The sequence below is a fragment of the Typopeltis vanoorti genome, chromosome 17 (genome assembly GCF_054136105.1).
Source record: "Typopeltis vanoorti isolate ZY-2024b chromosome 17, IOZ_Tvanoo_1.0, whole genome shotgun sequence".
Lineage (NCBI taxonomy): Eukaryota > Metazoa > Arthropoda > Arachnida > Uropygi > Thelyphonidae > Typopeltis > Typopeltis vanoorti.
The window spans coordinates 16356103-16374980 of NC_143565.1; the positions used below are offsets into that span (position 1 = coordinate 16356103).

Here is an 18878-nt window from a genome sequence, read left to right on the forward strand (position 1 = left end):
TCTCCCTGCAAGATTTGCTCTTTGTTTCAGAGCTATCAGACAGTTTACATGACTAGTTGCTTTCTCATGCTTCTGCATTTTTCCAGTCATTAAATCCACTGACAAAGTGACTATCATCAGCTCCCCCTCCACCAAAAAGGTGACAAGGCGCACAGAAGATCTTTCCGATAATAGGAGAGTAAACAAGAAAATCTCTTATTTTTTTTGCCATTAATCAGATTCCTCTCAATGAGTTTCTTAGAAACATGTCTTACTTTGTCAGGATAAGCTCTTTGTGATGATTTTGAAAGATCACTGTCTAAATTTTGTGGAAACCCATTAACTACGATATACTCACATGTTACATCATTTAGAATCCACTCAGCTGGGCCTTTACTCACTATCACCAGTGCTGCCAAATTGTTGGGATTTGAAACAGATTCAATTTCCATCTCCTCAACCACTGTTTGTTCTTTTTCAAAATCACAATTACTATTAGCAGATACTGAAACAAAAAAAAACTGTCCAATTTTTTTCTTGTCTTTGATACTACTAAGTTGCTTTCTACCATCACTCATGTTTTAAAATTTAAATAGTAATTTAAAGCATGCAGGAAGTATCAGAATGATTTACACAATTTATAACTTTTTAAAAGCAAAACAATAAAACAGTATTACCTCCACTCTGATGACAAAACATATGACAAGGGCACTGAAAACTCTAAAAATAATTTCAGATTTAGCACATCTTAACTCCACAAAGATATCAGGATACTGAACTAAAGAGTTGAAGAAAGGGCAACGATTAACAATCTTAATTTGAATTCGAAATAATAGAAGGAAAAGTTGTTACAGTTAGTAAGAATAATATAGACACAAAATTAATTAGCATCAATCTCTCCCAACCGCGATCCCTATTGCCTTTGTGTTAAGTTACTGACAACAATACAGTAGCTTTCCGTGCACGTGTCTTGGTCAGTATAGTTATGCAGAATCTGATTACATGCCAATATGCTTGCAGACTAAACTTACGAGGAAAAGAAAAATATTTCTCTACTTGTGAGTAGATGCGGCATATAAGGAACATGTTATAATTACAAAAATGAGTGCCTGGAAATTTCCACCCCCTCAAAATTTACCGCTCTAGGCCTGGACCCATACCTAAATACACCACTGACCATAACTGCAAATTATTAGTAACTTATCTGTGTCTAATGCGGAGTATTTCCATTCACAAGTATTTTTTATTTCCTTTGAATGTACAAATCATTCTCACATAGTTAATGTTGGTTTCCATATTTACATCTTATAGCAATTTAAATATACCAACTAACAAACATGAGATTCCCCTCAATTACTGGTTTCTAATATATCCTAAAGCAACACATTATTTTCCCTAACTCTATGCAGTTTTGGAAGCCTGCACCACAATTTTCACCATGCCCACTGATAAACAAACAGGAGGTGCAAGACAAATTCTTGTGCCATGCTCCAAATACAGAACAAGATAATTCACCTAGCTTGGTGTAAACATGTTAAATGTGTTTATATTTTTAAAATCATGAAGGTTTTTCTTTTTTATTATTAAAGAATATTTATCTAATATTGAATTACCTTGAAGTGATCCATGAGGTCAGCTGTTGCTGCATAAGGAGCACCAATAACTACTTCATTGACATACTGAAACATAAAAAATATTAGGATAAATAAATATCAAATTTCTAAAACATACAAGATAGGGCCACAAGATTCAACCAGGATGCATTTCTTGAAAGGTAGTCAAAGCCTGGAGATTGTTTTATCAATGGGTTACATGTTATAATGGAAAGATGTGTTTTAAACCAACCTAAAAAATATTACTAACGTCTATTTTGTGTTACACAATCAAAAGATAACTTGATCACAGTGTATATCAGATAAATATATTATAATTATATACTTTAAAAAAAAAAAGAACATTAAAAAGTAAATAAACATAGCTCTTAGTTAGAAATAATCCAATGCCAAATGTCTTAGGAAAATATGGAGATCTTTACATGAATAATAATGGTTAAGAACTATTAGACTTCTATATTTTCAATAATTTTCAGAAATACTAACAAAATGGAGAAAGGAAGTAAATAATAAGAATCAACATCAAAATAAAAAATCAAAGATACATTATCACCTTTATCCTTGCTTAGTGTTTATCAAATCAAGAACATCAAGATTATAAAAGATTTTTGGTTTCTGAAGGTTCAGGTCTTGCTTCTCATGCCATCAGACACAGAATTCACTGAAACCATATCAAGATGCTACACTACTACAGTAGTGTCCAAATTTGATAATCTATTTTTTGAATTGTGTGAAGCCCTATACTACTGTCCTAATCTTAATCAGACAGACTGTATGAATATTTCTAAGCTTTGTGAAGTGACTGCTGTTAATTGTTTATAATTTTTTATATTTTTATTTATTATTTTTCAATTAATTAATGATACATAATTCGATCAGGTTTGGCACAGGGACCTACTTAAACTACCATCCTATGGTCTGCCATCCACACTCTACAACTGGATCACCAACTTTCTCCCTGATTGCTCACTACATGTCATGGTAGATGGTTTGCTCTCCTCAGATTTCCTACTCCTGCATTGGTGGGGAAATCTGAGGAGAGGAAACCCCCAGAGTTCTGTTCTTTTACCCACTCTCTACCATGTAGTGGTCAAGCATCAGAATCCTCAAGATCTACCATGACCAGTGACTTGAACTCAGATCTCCTAATTATATCTCAGTTGGACAAGGTAAACCTTATAAACTTCAATGACAACAATACTGCTTCCATATTTGGAAGCAGTATTCTATGGCTGGGTGCACCAAAATCCTCTCTCTCTAAGATTGCTCGATTCTATCCAGAAGAAGGGCAATCAGGCTAATTAATGATACCTCTCTTGCATGCCCACTTCCATCCCTCTCTTACAGACATTCAGTTTCTTTCTTGTGCCTCTTCTATAGATACTTTAATGGACAGTGCTCTGCTGAATTGGCCACTATTATTCCTCCACTCTCCTCCAAAATTATTAAAACAAGAGCCACTACAAACCAACAACCTTTTGCAGTCCATTTTGAAACTTACCGAACCAACTTCACTGTCTCCTCTTTCATTCTATTTCTGTTCTTTGGAACAGTTCCCCCCCCCCCCCCCAAAACACACACACACACACACACACATTCTGTCTACCACAAAGATTACAACTCTCAGCTGTTCAAGCAAAATGTGAACAGATTTCTCCTTTCTTCTATTCCTCTTGCCTACACATGGTGCTAATGTGTGTATAATGTGTGGATCAGATTTAAAAAAAAAAAAAAAAAAATCCCCATGTCTCTTAACTCTAATAGTGTTTCCTCCTACTGGATAGTGCTGCGATCGAGAGAAGTGATATTATATGTATGACTCGTTCTTGTATTCAGAATTTAAATGTTATTACCAGTTTTTGTCTTTTCCCTGAAAGAAATGCATGACATATTGAGCAAAATATATATATTATTATTATTATTATTGTTGTTGTTCCGGGAAACTCCAAGGAGTCGACAGACTCATCGAGGGAGGCCCTAACATCATGTCTGGAACAACTATTCAACATTTACACAGTATCTTTGGCTTGAACTCATTCACGGTCGTAGCACCCACAACAGACTCTGGAAGCTTATTCCACTCATTCACCACTCTCCAAGTAAAAAACCTAGCTCTAACACCCTTGTCAACCACGATCTTGTCCAGCTTCCATGCATGGCCCCTAGTCCTCCCACCACCAGTCATATTTTCAAAAATATCTTCTGGATCAATCTTATAAAAACCCTTCAGTAATTTGAATGTCTCAATCATATCACCCCTCCTTCGCCTATCGTACAATTTCTGCAACCCACAAATCCTCAACCTATTCTCATAAGGTTCATTCCACAGACCTGCTATCATCTTGGTCACTCGTCTCTGGACCCTCTCCACTTCCTCCCCATCACGAAGAAACCCTGGTGCCCATAACTGGGCACAGAAGTCCAGATGGGGTCTTATCCAGGCTCGATACAGAGGAACAACAACTTGCTTCTCTCTGCATGTTAAAGTATTTTTCATAAGCCAAGTGATTTGGTGAGCTGTTTTAGTTACTTTTGCAATGTGCCCCCTAAACTTCAACTCCCTATCCACCAGTACTCCCAAATCCCTGGCCTCATCAATCTCCTGGAGTATGGTTCCACCTATGCGATATACTGCTGCTATTCTTTTCACCCCAAAGTGCATAACCTTACACTTTGCCACATTAAACTGACATCCATTTTTCCTAGCCCAGTCCTCCAAACTATCCAAATCATCCTGTAAAGTTTTGACATCCTGTGCACTAACAATTGCTCTACCCAACTTTGCATCATCAGCAAACAAGTGAACACTTCCTCTCAAATCCTTTCCAATATCATTGATGAACAAATTGAAAAGCAGTGGTCCAAGAACAGAGCCCTGCGGCACTCCACTAGTCACAAGACGTCTTTTTGACTCCACTCCTAAATAAACCACTCTCTGGTATCTCTCCTTCAACCACCCTCCTATCCATCTTACCAACCCTATATCTATCCCCATCTGCTCCAGTTTACTGATTAGGGTTCCATGTGGTATCCTGTCAAAGTCCTTGGCAAGGTCCAGTAGTAAACCCATTACCCCTATCCAGTTCAGCCGTCACTGTGTTATAAAACGTGAGCAAGTGACTGAGGCATGATCTACCCTTCACAAAACCATGTTATGACCCATACAATATCCCATTTTCATTTATCCAATCTTGTATTCTTTTCTTGACTAATTTCTCTAAGACTTTGACAATGATTCCTGATATGCTAATCGGTCGGTAATTTACAACAGCGGTCTTGGAACCACCTTTATGCAGTGGAACTATTTTCCCTTCCTTCCACCCGCTCGGGACTAACCCAGACCTGAGACTCAAATTAAACAAAATGGTCAAGGGTACTGACAATTCTTTAGCTGCTTCTCGTACTACACGAGCTGGTATACCATCCAATCCCACAGATGTATTGACAGTGAGGTTATGCAATAGACTACTCACTTCCACTTCATTCACCACAATTCCCGTATAATCTACTGGTTTATTCGTTTCTGCAATGTCACCACCTGGATGATATATTCTTGCAAAGTGCTCACTCAGTAACTCAGCTATCTCAACTGATTCAGTTACCTCCCTACCATCGGCATTCTTTAAAATCATTCTGCCATGTACATTTTTCCTTTTACTTGCTACATATCTAAAAAACTGTTTAGGATTCTCTTTAGCCTGCATGGCCAATGTTCTTTCGTAATCCTTTTTTGCTTTTCTTACCACACTCGTCACCCTTCTGGCCTGCGCTTTATACCGTTCATGTGCCTGCTGGTCACCTTTCTCCTTAAATTCCCTCCATAGTTGTTTCTTTTTTTGCAGCTCAAGCTTAATGGTGTTATTCATCCATTTAACCCCTACTTGATTTATTATTCGGACTCTAGGTATACAGTCAGCCATTGCTTCATGCAAGCACTTCTTAACTACCTCCCATGCACTATCAACTTCTAGTCCTTGCAGTTGTACGTGCCATGGCACTGAACCAATCAATCTCCTAAGCTTGTCATACTTTCCAGCCCGATAATTCCACATGTACCCTGTCTTAATTGAAAATTCTACACCTTTAGCCACCTCCCAAGTCAAGACCCTATGATCACTCTCACCAATTGGTGGCAATGTGGTCATATTCATTACAGTCAAATCCTCAGATGCAGTTACTAGGTCAAGCACTCTCTGACCCCTAGTGTTTTCCATTACATGCTGTCGCAGATAGTTATCCCTTAATAACCGCATAAAATCCAATTCCTTCCTCCCGTGTGTCCTCTCCTCACTCCAATCAATGCGACCATAGTTGAAATCTCCCATAATAATCACCCTCCTTCCACTCATTTCTTCTATTTGCTTGTGCATATTGTCACCACCATCTTTTCCATCACCTGGTCTATAGCAGCACCCAATTGTATATTTAGTTCTGCTAGCCACAATCTCACACCAAATGGCCTCAAATGTGCTCTTTTCTCTATCCTGTAATTCAACTTCTATTCTCCTTGGCTGTAGCTCATCAGCTATCATCAACAATACTCCTCCCCCCATTTTATTCTCTCTGTCATTCCTGAACACACTATACCCATCACATTCAATCCCACTAGCTATATCATCTACAGTCAGCCATGTTTCACTAATACCAATAACCTGTGGTCTGGAAGTGCCAACCATGGCCAAAAACTCTTCCTTCTTGTTCCTAATACTCCTAGTATTAGTGTACACGAATGTAAGACCTCCATTAGCCCCAACCCTACCTTGATGCCTTATATTAACTATCCCACTCTGGTTTGTTGCCCTTATTTGCTCTAGCATATTACATTCAACTGCCTCCCTAAGGACTGTATATCTACTCCCCCCCCCTAACAAATCTAGTTTCCCTGAATTTGCACATCCACTACATTCAGCAACATTTTCTCAAGTCTTCTTACACCATAACCATTCAAATGCAAGCCATCCATCTTATATAGATCCTTTCGCCCATCAAACTCACTCCACACGTCCACAAATTCCACACCACTCGTCATACATAACCCAGGCATAAAGTCATTCGCAATTATGGCCCTCCTTTTAAACATTTCACTGTCATACCGTGGCAAAAGACTAATCATTCTAACTCTCTCACTCTTTTCTTTTGCTACCTCAAACAATTCATTCAGGTCTTCTATCATTTCCATTTTATCTCCTTTCAAATCATTCGTACCTGCCACAACAATCATTTCTTTCATCCTTTCCTTTTGCTCTCTAATAGACTCAGTTACATCCTTTATGGTCACACCATGTTGGTACGATTTTGTCAAATCCTCTACTAACACACCTCGTACTAACGAGTCTCCATACAGCACTCTATCCTTCATTTTGTTCATGTTCACATTCATACGCTTATTTTTCCTGTCATACCTTTTATTATTGGTTGGTTCATTCAGTCGACTTTTGTTCATGCACTCTAGCTGCTGTTTTGCCCTTTCTATCACACCATTCAACAACGCGATCTCATTCAATGCATCTATCTCATCTTTTTTATTCTCTGAGAAACCATTTATACTATCATTCACACTTTCTACATTCCCACTCTCATATAAAAATAAATTGTATTTAGTTTTCTCTTATGTGTGTGAAGCTGTTATTCAAAAAATATAGTATTACTATTAAAGAAGTAACAATTAAGAAATCAATACTGATATAGAGCTAATACTATTAGAAGAACTAAAGGTATCAAAAAATAGAAAATCAACCAGATTAGGTGGCATAATACAAAGCTTTGGAAATATGTTGGAGAATATTTACATCACAAATTAATAAATAACTGTTAAAGGAAATGTGAGATTCCATCAAACTGGTTAAAAGCTAAAGTTATCTCTATATTTAAGAAGTTGACAGAGATGATTGTGGAAATTACAGAGGAATCAGTCTATAAAATACAGGTTACAAAATTTACAGTAAAATCTTGAATAAAAGATTTAGAAATATTGCGAACCATCTGCTCTCAGAAAAACAAAATGATTTCAGACAAGGAAGATCATGTATAGACAATATTTATGTGTTAAAACTTATTGAAAAAATACAAGAATTTCATTTAACGACCCATCTGGCCTTTATAGATTATGAGAAAGCTTTTGATAAAATACAGAGAGAAAAATTATGGAATATAATGAAAAAACAAGGATATCCATTATGTTTGGTACAAGGTATACAAAGTTTATAAAAAGATACAAAAATACAGTTGCAGTTAAGTAACAAATTAATAGAAGAGATTGAAATTCATCAAGGTGTTAGACAGGGATGTAGATTATCACCAACTCTATTCAATATATATATATATCATCATCATCATCAAATTCCTGCCATGTACCCTCAAGGGGTGTACAGGATATGATAGTACTACATGAAAAAATTACATCATTACTAACTTCCTATCTACAATTTTCCTCCAAATCAGTCTGTTACTTGTCAAGACGCCAACATTATCAGTTCTTATATTTCTATCGTCTAACGCACTTTGTACCGTATCAATCCACCTATATCTTGGTCTTCCTCTGGGTCGTTTTCCTGCCAACCAGGCAGAGAACACTTGTTTTGCTAATCTTTCCTCTCCCATTCTATTTAAGTGACCATACCACATGAGATTAGCTCTGCTAACGCATTCCTGGATGCTGACAATGTCAAGTTCTTTCCTAATATCCTCATTTTTAATATGATATTGCCCATTATTGCCATCTGTTCACGCCTCTAATCTTTCTCAGGACTCTCATATCTGCGGTCTCTAGTCTTTGGTCAAGTGTTTACTTCTGACCAAGCTCTCAGATCCATAAGTTAAAACTGGTTTGAACACTGTCTTGTATACAGCTAATTTAGTGTTCTGACTAATTTCTCTCTTATTCCATATGAATTTATTCAAATGACTTCCCACCATACCAGCTTTTCTGATTCTGTTATCTATTTCTATATTTAATTTACCATCTTCAGTAAAAATCATGCCTAAGTAGGTGAAATGTTTTACTTGTTCCACAGGTTCTCCATTCACAACACAGTTGACATTTTCAATGATTCTGCCTATTTTCATTGTCTTTGTCTTTTTATTGCTGACCTTCATACCATATCTATTACAACAGCAATTGAATTTAGTCAGAGAATCTTGCAGACTTGTAGTAGATTTATTTAGAAGTATAACATCATCCGCATAAAGCAAAGAGCTGACATTAACATCTCCAATTTTGATATCAGGTTTAAAAACACTTTCCTTCATAATGTGATCCATATAGATAATGAATAACACAGTGGATAATGTACATCCTTGTCTCACACCAGATTTAACATTAAACCATCTTCCTGTACTTCCTTCAATTCTAACTGCTGACTTACAACTCAAATAAAGACTAAGTATTGCTTGATATAATGCCCCATTGTCACCATATAACTGCAGCGTATTGAATAGCTTCTCTCTTGGCACCTTGTCATATGCCTTTTTCCAAATCGACAAAACTTAAATACAGATCTTTGTTATGTTCCCATGTTTTCTCGACTATTTGTCATAAAGTGAAGATCTGATCCTGACAGCCTCTATTTGGCCTGAATCGAGCTTGTTCTTCACCAAGCTTTTCTTCCACAATTCTTCTCAACCGTTGCTCAAGTACACTTGCATAGATCTTGCCAGGAACACTCAGTAGGGAAATACCTCTGTAATTCTCACATTCAGTTTTATTTACCTTTTTATATATGGGTACTATGAGAGCTCTACTCCAATCATCGGGAATTCGTCCCTCTGTCCAGGCTTTCTGAACTATGCAGTGCAGCCACTGTAAGACTTATACCACCATACTTCAGCATTTCTGGTCGAATATCATCAACTCCTGCTGCCTTTCCACATTTCAAGCCTTTGATGGCTTTTTCTACTTCAAGTATGGATATGTATTCCTGACTGCATGCCTGGACAGTGTTTTTTATCACTATGCTGTCATCACTGCTTGTTTCATTTAGCGGTTTTTCAAAGTAATTACTCCATACTTCAAGGATATCTTTTTCTCCTGTTTTCATGTCACTTTTATCATCTCTAACTCCTTTTACAGCACTCTTTCCTCCATTCCTAAGCTTCTTCAACAACCTCCAGAATATTTTGCCACCTTCTTGATATTTATTTTCTATATTCTTGCCAAAGTCCTCCCATGACTTTTGTTTAGCTAGTTTTACACACTGTTTAGCTTTCTTACATTTGTCTCTGTATTCTGTAAGAGTAAAAGCTGACCTATTTGCCAGGAACTTTTGATATGCTTTCTTCTTTTCGTTCACTGCCTCTTTAACTTCCTGTGTCCACCAGGGAGTTCTGATTTTTTTTTATCCTTGCACACAACCTCAGAACATGCCTCTCTGGCAGAATCAATCAATGTTTTCTTCAGAGTTTGCCAATGAATCTCCAAGGTTTGATTCCTGTTCTCAAACTCTTTCATTTTCTTTTCAATAATCTTTCTGTATTTTAGTCTACAGTTCACATCTGAGAGCTGCTCAACTTTTATTCGCTTTAAAACTTTCTTACATGTTACCTCGTAAGTTTATAAACTTTTTATAAACTTTTCAGTATGAAATTCAATTTTATCCTGCTCAAGACTAAATAGTGATCACTTCCAATTTCAAATCCTCTGTACACTCTGGTGTCCTGCACCAGGGAGAAAACATCACTATCAACAATAACAGTCAATGAGACTTTTCTTATTCCTAGCCTCTTCTCTCCATGTGAATTTGTGCACATTTTTATGTTGGAACATGGTGTTAGTAATAACCAGTCCATGTCCTGAGCAGAAATCCAACAGATATTTGCCATTAATATTAGCTTTGCTCTTTTCTCCAAATTTTCCCAAAATATTTTTGTATGTCTCACAATCATTTCCTACTCTGCTCTTTAGATTCCCAACAAGGACCAACTTTTCCTTTTTCATTGTGTCAGTTGCTTTTTCTAAAGCGTCAAAAAATTCCTCCACTTCTCCCTTAGTAGAACCTTCTGTGGGGCCATAGGCACAAATAAGTCTCATTGTCCAGTTCCCCATTCTCATATTTGCCCACATTACTCTACTTGAGACTGACTGCCATTCAAGAAGATTAGCCTCGTATTTTGTGTTGAATACTATGGCTACTCCTTCTTTTCCTTGAATGTCATTGCCTGAATATAACATTTTGTATTTATTGCTCAGAAAGATCTCACCAGTTTTGGTCTTTTTTGTTTCAGTCACCCCTATTATGTCGATCTGGCACTTATCTAATTCCTCAGCTAGCTCCATTTCTTTGCCATTCAGGCTTCTTACGTTGATAGTACCGATCTTTAACTCTGGCGATGTTGAGTTGGGGTTTGTTTTGAGATTTGTTCCAGTAGCTGACTCTTCGCTGTTCGCCCTGGTTCCCTGGTGAAAACAACGGGGGGCCTTGTTTAACCGGGCGACGCCCCAGCCGGCATGAAATTTTATCATGTTGTACCATCATTTTTTATTTTGGTTTAACCAATAAGAATACAATTTGGTCTGCTAAATCCCAAATTGCCAGCCCATCCTCGTTCGTTCAGTATCCAAGTAGATACCCAACAGGGTGCACCACGAGAAGGTGAGGATTGGACATTAGGTCAGAAGCCTTGGTCGGTTCTCCGCATTCCTTTAAAGGCTATGTGGAGGTCTCCTCTCAGTTATACAGCTTTGACCCTAAAGCACCCCATATATATATATATATATGTGTAATAAATTTTTTAACTTGGGGATATTGTATATTAGGATAACGAAGTAATTTTATAAACTTGGTTATTTTAACTCCTAATCCCAAGTATGCAAACAATTAAGTTTGCACCTGAAACAAAGTTCAAGTCTAAAGATGTTACTTCACCAGGGCAACTTATTGTAAAGGTGGGTAAAGCTCTGATCACTATTCTTAGTATTTTTCCATAATGTAAATCACATCTCACTAGAAGATGTATACTGCAATGCATTATGGGTGAGGTCACTACCCAGACCGGTTTCAACCTTTTTGAGGTCTCCTCAGTGAGTAGCTAGACCCTAAATACCAAGGTTTTAGTAATACTTTATTTTGCTTGTACAACAGTACAAGCAAAATAGTTACCACTTTAAGAACTAGAATTTTCATAAAAGAAAAGAAAATTTTCTGACATATAATAATAAACACTCATCCCACGAAATGCATTGATTACCCGAATATCGGAATGGTTTCTCCTTCTTTTGACATGCACAGAAATATCGAAGGGTCTCGCATCTGTGGGCTAATACATATTCTTTATATAACCAAAATGTTTTGTTTCCTTGCGTGATTCTTCTACTTATTTCATTATCTTTTTTTTTCCTTCTTAAATGACAAAGGTAAATCTAATCCTCCACAATTTCAATATGATTATATGTTAATTTTAGTTCACTTTGATCTGAATTTGTTATCAGTGTGTTTTTTTAGGTAACCTTTTTCTTCCAATTTTTTTTGTGTCTAAGGTCATTTAATTATTTTCCTGAGCTTCTTTATGTTTTTCTAAAATGAATAATGTCATCTGCAAAACATGAGTGATCACGAATTTTTACCTCCATGGAGTCTGAAGACTTGTTGTGGGAGACCCAATCTATCATTCCTCACCTTGATCCCATTAACAGACGAAACACTCATAACTGACTCTGTCAACCCATTCCACTCATTCACAACTCTCCAAGAAAAAAGTCTAGTTCTCACACCCCTACTAACCACACCTTTATTCAACTTCCAGGGATGACCCCTGTTCTGGTTCTTTTAGCCAAGTACTGAAACGTTTCTCCTGAATCTATCCTATAAAACTCTTGACGCAAATTAAATGTTCCTATCGTATCCCCTCTTTTTCTTCTATCAACCAACTTCTGCAATCCGCACACCTTCAATCTATTCTCATAAGGTAACATTCAACAGGCCACTCACCACCTTCGTCATTTGACTCTGAATCCCCTCCACCACTTCTTCATTCCCAAGAAACCCAGGAGACCAGACTTGAGCACAGTAATCCAGATGTGGGTGTATCAAGGTCTTCTAAAGAGGAATGACAACTTCTTTATCTGTACTTGTTAAGAAGTTTTTCAATAGCCAAGTAATCTTATGGACTACCTTAGCAATATGTCCTCTAAACTTTAACTCTCTGTCTATCACCATCCCTAAATCTCTAGCTTCATCTTTTTCCAGGAGTACAGTGTCATCTATGTGATACATGGCTTGTAATCTATTTATCTCAAAATGCATAACTTTAAGCTTCTCAAAATTAAACTGACACCCATTAACGTTTGTCCATACTGACAGCTTATTTAAATCCTGCAAGTTCTTTACATTGCCTTGAATAAATATTACTTTATCTAATTTTGCATCATCGGCAAACAACTGAATATTTCCTTTCAGGTTATTTCCTATATCATTTATGTACAAATTAAACAGCAATAGTCCCAACACTGAACCTTGGGGCACACTACTAGTTACCTGTTTTCATCTCAATTCCACTCCTCCATATACCAATTTTTGATATCTGTCCAGCAGCCATCCTCTTATTCACTTAACCATTGTCATATCCATCCCTATTTGTTCTAATCTGCAAAAGTTCCATGTGGTAATCTGTCAAATTCCTTTGTAAAATCCAGCAAAATCATCATGTAGCCATTTCCTTTATCCAACTCAGCTGTTACTCTATTATAAAAAGTTAGTAAATTACTAAGGCAATAACCAACCCTTCACAAAGTGTTGACCCTCATACAGTATTATATTTTTATCTACCCATTCTTGAATTCTCTTTTTTATGCCTGAGATACTGATTGGTCTATAATTTGCTACTGTAGTCTTAGAACCTCCATTATGCAAAGGAATAATTTTGCTCTCTTTCCACTCCCTTGGAAGTCTACCTGAGCTGAGACTTAAATTAAACAGCTTAGTCAAAGGCATTGCCAGTTCCCTTGCACATCCTCACAAAACCATAGCTGATACTCCATCTAATCACCAGGCTGTATTTACATTTGAGATTCTGCAATATCATAAGGACCTCCAATTCATCCATCTCAGTTCCCACATTAGTTAGTGTCTGACATAGGTTAAAGCAGTAACCTCACCAGGATGATTTATTCTTGAAAAGTGGTCACTCAGTAACTCTACTATTTTATTGACCACTCATTAAAGTTAATCTTCCATAGTCATTCTTCTTCTTATTTGCCACATAATGAAAGAACTCTTTGGGATTTCCTTTGGCCTGTTTGGCTAGATTCTTCTTCATAATCTGATTTTACCTTCTTTGCCTGAGCCTTGTACTGTTCATGAGTTTGCTGGTCATCTTTTTTTTTTTTTATATACTCTCCACAGCATTTTCTTTTTCTGGCTCGTGCTTAATATTACTCATCCATCTAACTCCTACCTGATTAACCCTCTTTATCCTAGGTATACAATTTAGTACTGCTTCCTCTAGATGACTCTAACTATCTCCCATGCACTACCAACATCCTTCCCTTGCAGGGTTTTATGACATGGTACAGATTTAAGCTTCTTCCTAAGCATGTCATAATCACTGCCTTGTAATTCCACAAATACCCATTCTTGATAGAATATTCCTCATGTTTTGCATGAGGAATAATCCAAGTCAAGACCGAATGGTCACTTATACCAATTGGAGGAAATTTTGTTACCGTGGTTATGGATGGCTCTTCTAATCCTATGACCAGGTTCAATACTCTTCTACCCCTGGTCCACCTCCACCATATACTGCTTTAAGTAATTATCTCTTAGCAGGTGTATAAATTCTATTTCCTTACTGCAATACAATCGTCCTTTCTTCCAGTCTATATCTCCATAGTTGAAGTCTTCTATAATAATCATCCAACCTGTACTCATTGTACTAATTTGGCAACGCATATCTTCCAGATCATCTGTGGAGCTCCCTGACCTATAGCAATATTCAGCTGTGTATTTTGTCTTGCCTAAATCTCACACCAGATTGCTTCAAATGAACAGCCACCCTCTTGCCTGTCTCCTATTCTCTTTGGTTGCACTTCATCTGCTATCATCAGCAGTACTTCTTCCCCCATCTTATCATCTCTAGCTTCCTTGAAAATACTAAACCCTTCACATCCAATCTGTGTAACTACATCATCTGCTGTTAGGCAAGTCTCGCCTATAACTTTTGGCACGGTTGCATTAACCAATACCAAAAACTCCTCCCTCTTGTTCCTGATACTTCTGGCATTAGTATACAGAAACTACAGCATCCCTTTAAGTCCCCCACCCACCTTTACTTTCTGACTACCCTATTCAATATTTTTGCTTGAGAAACTAGATTCTTCACTTGGTTATTCTCACACTCACTCGCTTCATGGGTGCTTTCACACAAACTCATCTGCTTCAACCCAATTGCTTAAGTTTCCCTGAATTTGCACTTCAGCATACTTGGGTGAACAAAAGCTCTCTCCAGGCACCTAATATCAAAACCATTTAGATGTAGTCCATCAGCATTGTAAAAATCGTTCTTTCTGTCAAACAGAGACCACAGATCCACAAATTCTACATCGTTCCTTTTGAACAATCTATGTACAGACTCATTGGCTATCAATGCCCTCCTCCTCAGTTTGCCTCTATCATGGTGTGGTAGGAGACTTACAATCTTCACCTTCTCGCTCTTCGGCTTTGCCTCTTCTAACAACTCCTTTACATCTTCCCTCACAGAATACTTTTCGTCTCTCAAATTATTTGTACCAACCAAGACAATGATTTCCTTCGACTTACCTTTTTGCATCTGGATGGCATGGCTAATATCGTTAATTTTTTCAAACCAGGAAATACAATTTTGTCACTTTCATTAAGTACTCCCCTGATCATTGAGTCTCCAGACATAATTTTCTCCTTAACTTGTTTTTCTTGTTTGTTCAGTCAGTCTTTATTATTCCTTCAGATCACCTGTTTCTTTCTTTTTTCAGCCCTGCTAAACTCTTGCTGCGTCTGCAATTTTTCAATTTTGTGCTTTGTTCTATGAAGGATAACATTTAAAAGCGTAATTTCTTTATTAATATCCAATTCTTTCTCCTCTATTTTCACAGCTGCACATTTGACATTAATAACACAATTTTCCATCTTAACACCGGTATTTGTTGCGTTCTCATCACCTAAAATCCAACATATTCAAATCACTAGACAATGTCTTCTTTGCTGCCATTGTTCGTCGCATTTGAACCATGCCAACAATATCACAATAAAAATGTAATAAAAGCACTAATTTTACAGAAGCGCTAAATTACACAACTACTCACAATACAACTTCGAACCAATAAACAAAAGATATTCTTAAAGACATTAGAAGTCACAGCATACTACATACATATAAATCTAAATTCAACACAGAACGTGTATTAAAGAGGCCTTGATTTTTGAATGCCTTCTGGAGAATTGTGACTCTTGCATTTTACTACACTATATTTGGAAATACACTTTTTTTTTTTTTTACTAGATAGACACTACTAAAGCTAGTCTTAGACCAGACAAATAATGGTTCCAACTTTTAACAAGAAGGGGAAACTTAAGCAAATATGTCATAAAGCATGGCCTCACAAGCCATGTACTATTACAGTGTCCTCAACTAGTTTATTTATCAAAATCTTGCTTATTTTAGACTTAATAATATTTGTGTCAATGAAAACGCCAATATGTCATGGTATTTTAAAGCATAACATTCTTTAACACATCTGCAGTGTGCTAATTGTTGGCAATACTCATCTATAACTCCTCATTCTGACTTTTGTCACAACTTTATGTTTACTTTGACTCAATATTACTACATTTCAGCATTGCTATAGAGGCCTCATGCTGTTGTGAGTCTAAATTCCAACAACTTTTATATCCATGTTTTTTAGTCTGTCTAGCTTTTCTTGTAAAAGATGTTGGAAGTTTTTTCACTTGGTTAGACTATAAATTATATATTTAGTTTAATCCTTTATCCAAGTGTAAGCAAACAAAGTTTGCACCTGAAGTATCTTCAGGACTGGGGCAATTTGTGGTGAAGGTGGTATAAGTTCTCATCACTTGCCTTAGTATCTCCCATAATGCAAAGCACATCTCCTTGCAGACATGTATAATGATATGCACTGATGAGACCTCAATAAAGGCCGAAACCGGTCTGGGTAGTGACCCTTTCCTTAATGCATAGCATTATACATCTCCTCTGCAAGGAGATGTGCTTTGCATTATGGGAGATACTAAGACAAGTGATAAGAACACCATTACCATGAGTTGCCCCAGTCCTGAAGATACTTTAGGCACAAACTTTGTTTGCTTACACTTGGATAAAGGATTAAACTAAATATATAATTTTAAATGGCTAAAGAGTTTTAACATATATACTCATTTCATAATTATTATATTCCAGCAGTTTCACTGACATCACCATTATGCCCATGTTTTCATTAATTTAATTTTTTTTTTTAAACATCAACTTCTACAGGAAAGGTTACAAAAACATACAGCACATTCATGCTATGGGGGGTAGAGGAAGGACAATGAGTAGTTAAGGAGAGACAACAGAAAATTGTAGTCCTTGACAGTTTGAGGAAGACTATTCCAAGGAATAGAGATAAATAGAATGAAAGAAGGGGATGACAAATTGGTTTGGTAGTTTTCAAATTGGATTGTGAATAGATTTTGTCTGATTTAGGTGTTATTATTGATTTTAGAAAGTAAAAGAATGACAGTTCGGTAGAACAACACCCATAAAAATATCTATAGAAGAAGAATATGAAAAAAAAAAAAAAAGAGGATGTTTATCAGACAGTGACTGAGGTGAATATGTGAGTGAGTAAGAAAGTGAGGTCATCAATCAACCACAGGCTATTTCTTGGCAAAATTATTTTGCCAAGAAATAGCCTGTGAAATACATTACTGACATAACCATTTGTTTATCATGCTTTTCTTGTAACAAGACAACTAATTGACAAAACTCTTACATTATATTATATGCCAATATTTCCAATAATATAATACACAATACACAAATACTTTACTTTAGATCACAACTATTCACTAGCAAGCAATGTAATACAGCAAACAGTTGATATAATACATGAAGCAGATGATTCTTCCATGCTCATCCTGTTTGCCCAAAGTATAGGATATCACTTAGGCAATATTATTTCATATGAATCTGGATATTTATATCAAGAATGTGGAAGTTCTGCAAATCCAAAGATATTTGTTTTTATTTGGTTAAAAGAATAAATGCCATTTTTCTACTTCTTAAAATTTTATAACATTTGTAATATCAGGAGAGGTCCTAGAGGAAATGACAAAAATTTTTCTGCGTGCATTTACAACATTTAGTTCTTGTTCTAATTATATTAGATCCTTGACTATCACCATGATTTTTTTTTGTTTTGGAGTTCCAACTTCATTTTAAACCCCAAGATGGTTTAACATTCAGAGATTTCTATGTGTTAACTTCAGAACATTGAGAATATGAAGCATTCGCCATTCTTTATGTTCAAGATGTCTGGAAGTACCTCTGGAATATAGTTAGAAGAATAAAAATATTTCATCCCCCCCTCCCCGAACTGGAAAGAACTGAGTGTAAATCCTGCCTAGGATGTAAAAAAGAATTAGATAGTAGTCACTTCTTTACTGTTTATAATAAACCTAAAATACATACCAGTCAGCTATTTCATACAAAAGATAGCATCAAGGCTCCTGTCTGCAGAACATATTTATAAATTACTAACCTAAAAATTCTATTCCCTGCAGACTGGCTGATAATGTTTCCACAACAAAAGCCTGTATGTCAAAGGAACCTTCAAAAGAAGTGCCAAAATTCAGTGCATATATGTGTGCTAGAGTAATTCCTCAAAGATGTCATCATCTATGTTGCTGAAATGCAGGGTATCTCTTTTATTTTTATCATTATATGAATACTGCAGCTCTTATGTTAAACTGTCATAGAAAAAAAAAAATATATATATTACTGCAGGATATGTAAAATATATCTAAATATAAAACAAGATTTTTCTTACCTTACATGCTAACACACTAAGAACACGTTCATGTAGGTTCATAATTGGATAATTGCTTCCTTTGTAACGATTTACTATCTTAAAAAAAAAAAAAGAAAAAAAAAAGAAAAAAGGAAAGAAAGAAAAATACAATCCCATTAATAATCTTCATAATTATTTAAATATACACTTGAAATATAGCTATTGGATATTAACTCTTTTTTTTTAATGTGAATTCTACTCACAAAAGGCTGTTAATCTACAACAGATCACAGTGCTAATAAGCACTGTGAGTG

The 18878-nt window shown here is 36.2% G+C and overlaps 1 protein-coding gene across 2 annotated transcripts in view; it reads right to left on the reverse strand.

Moving 5' to 3' along the window:
- Pect (phosphoethanolamine cytidylyltransferase) overlaps positions 1–18878 on the reverse strand; it is a 241938-nt gene that overhangs the window by 64861 nt on the left and 158199 nt on the right. For both annotated transcript variants that reach the window (XM_090407732.1, XM_090407731.1), the window contains 2 exons: positions 18604–18681; positions 1593–1658 (listed from right to left, as the gene is read on the reverse strand). In XM_090407732.1, the coding sequence (XP_090263858.1) occupies positions 1593–1658; positions 18604–18681 (144 nt within the window). The remainder of the gene's footprint in view (positions 1–1592; positions 1659–18603; positions 18682–18878) is intronic.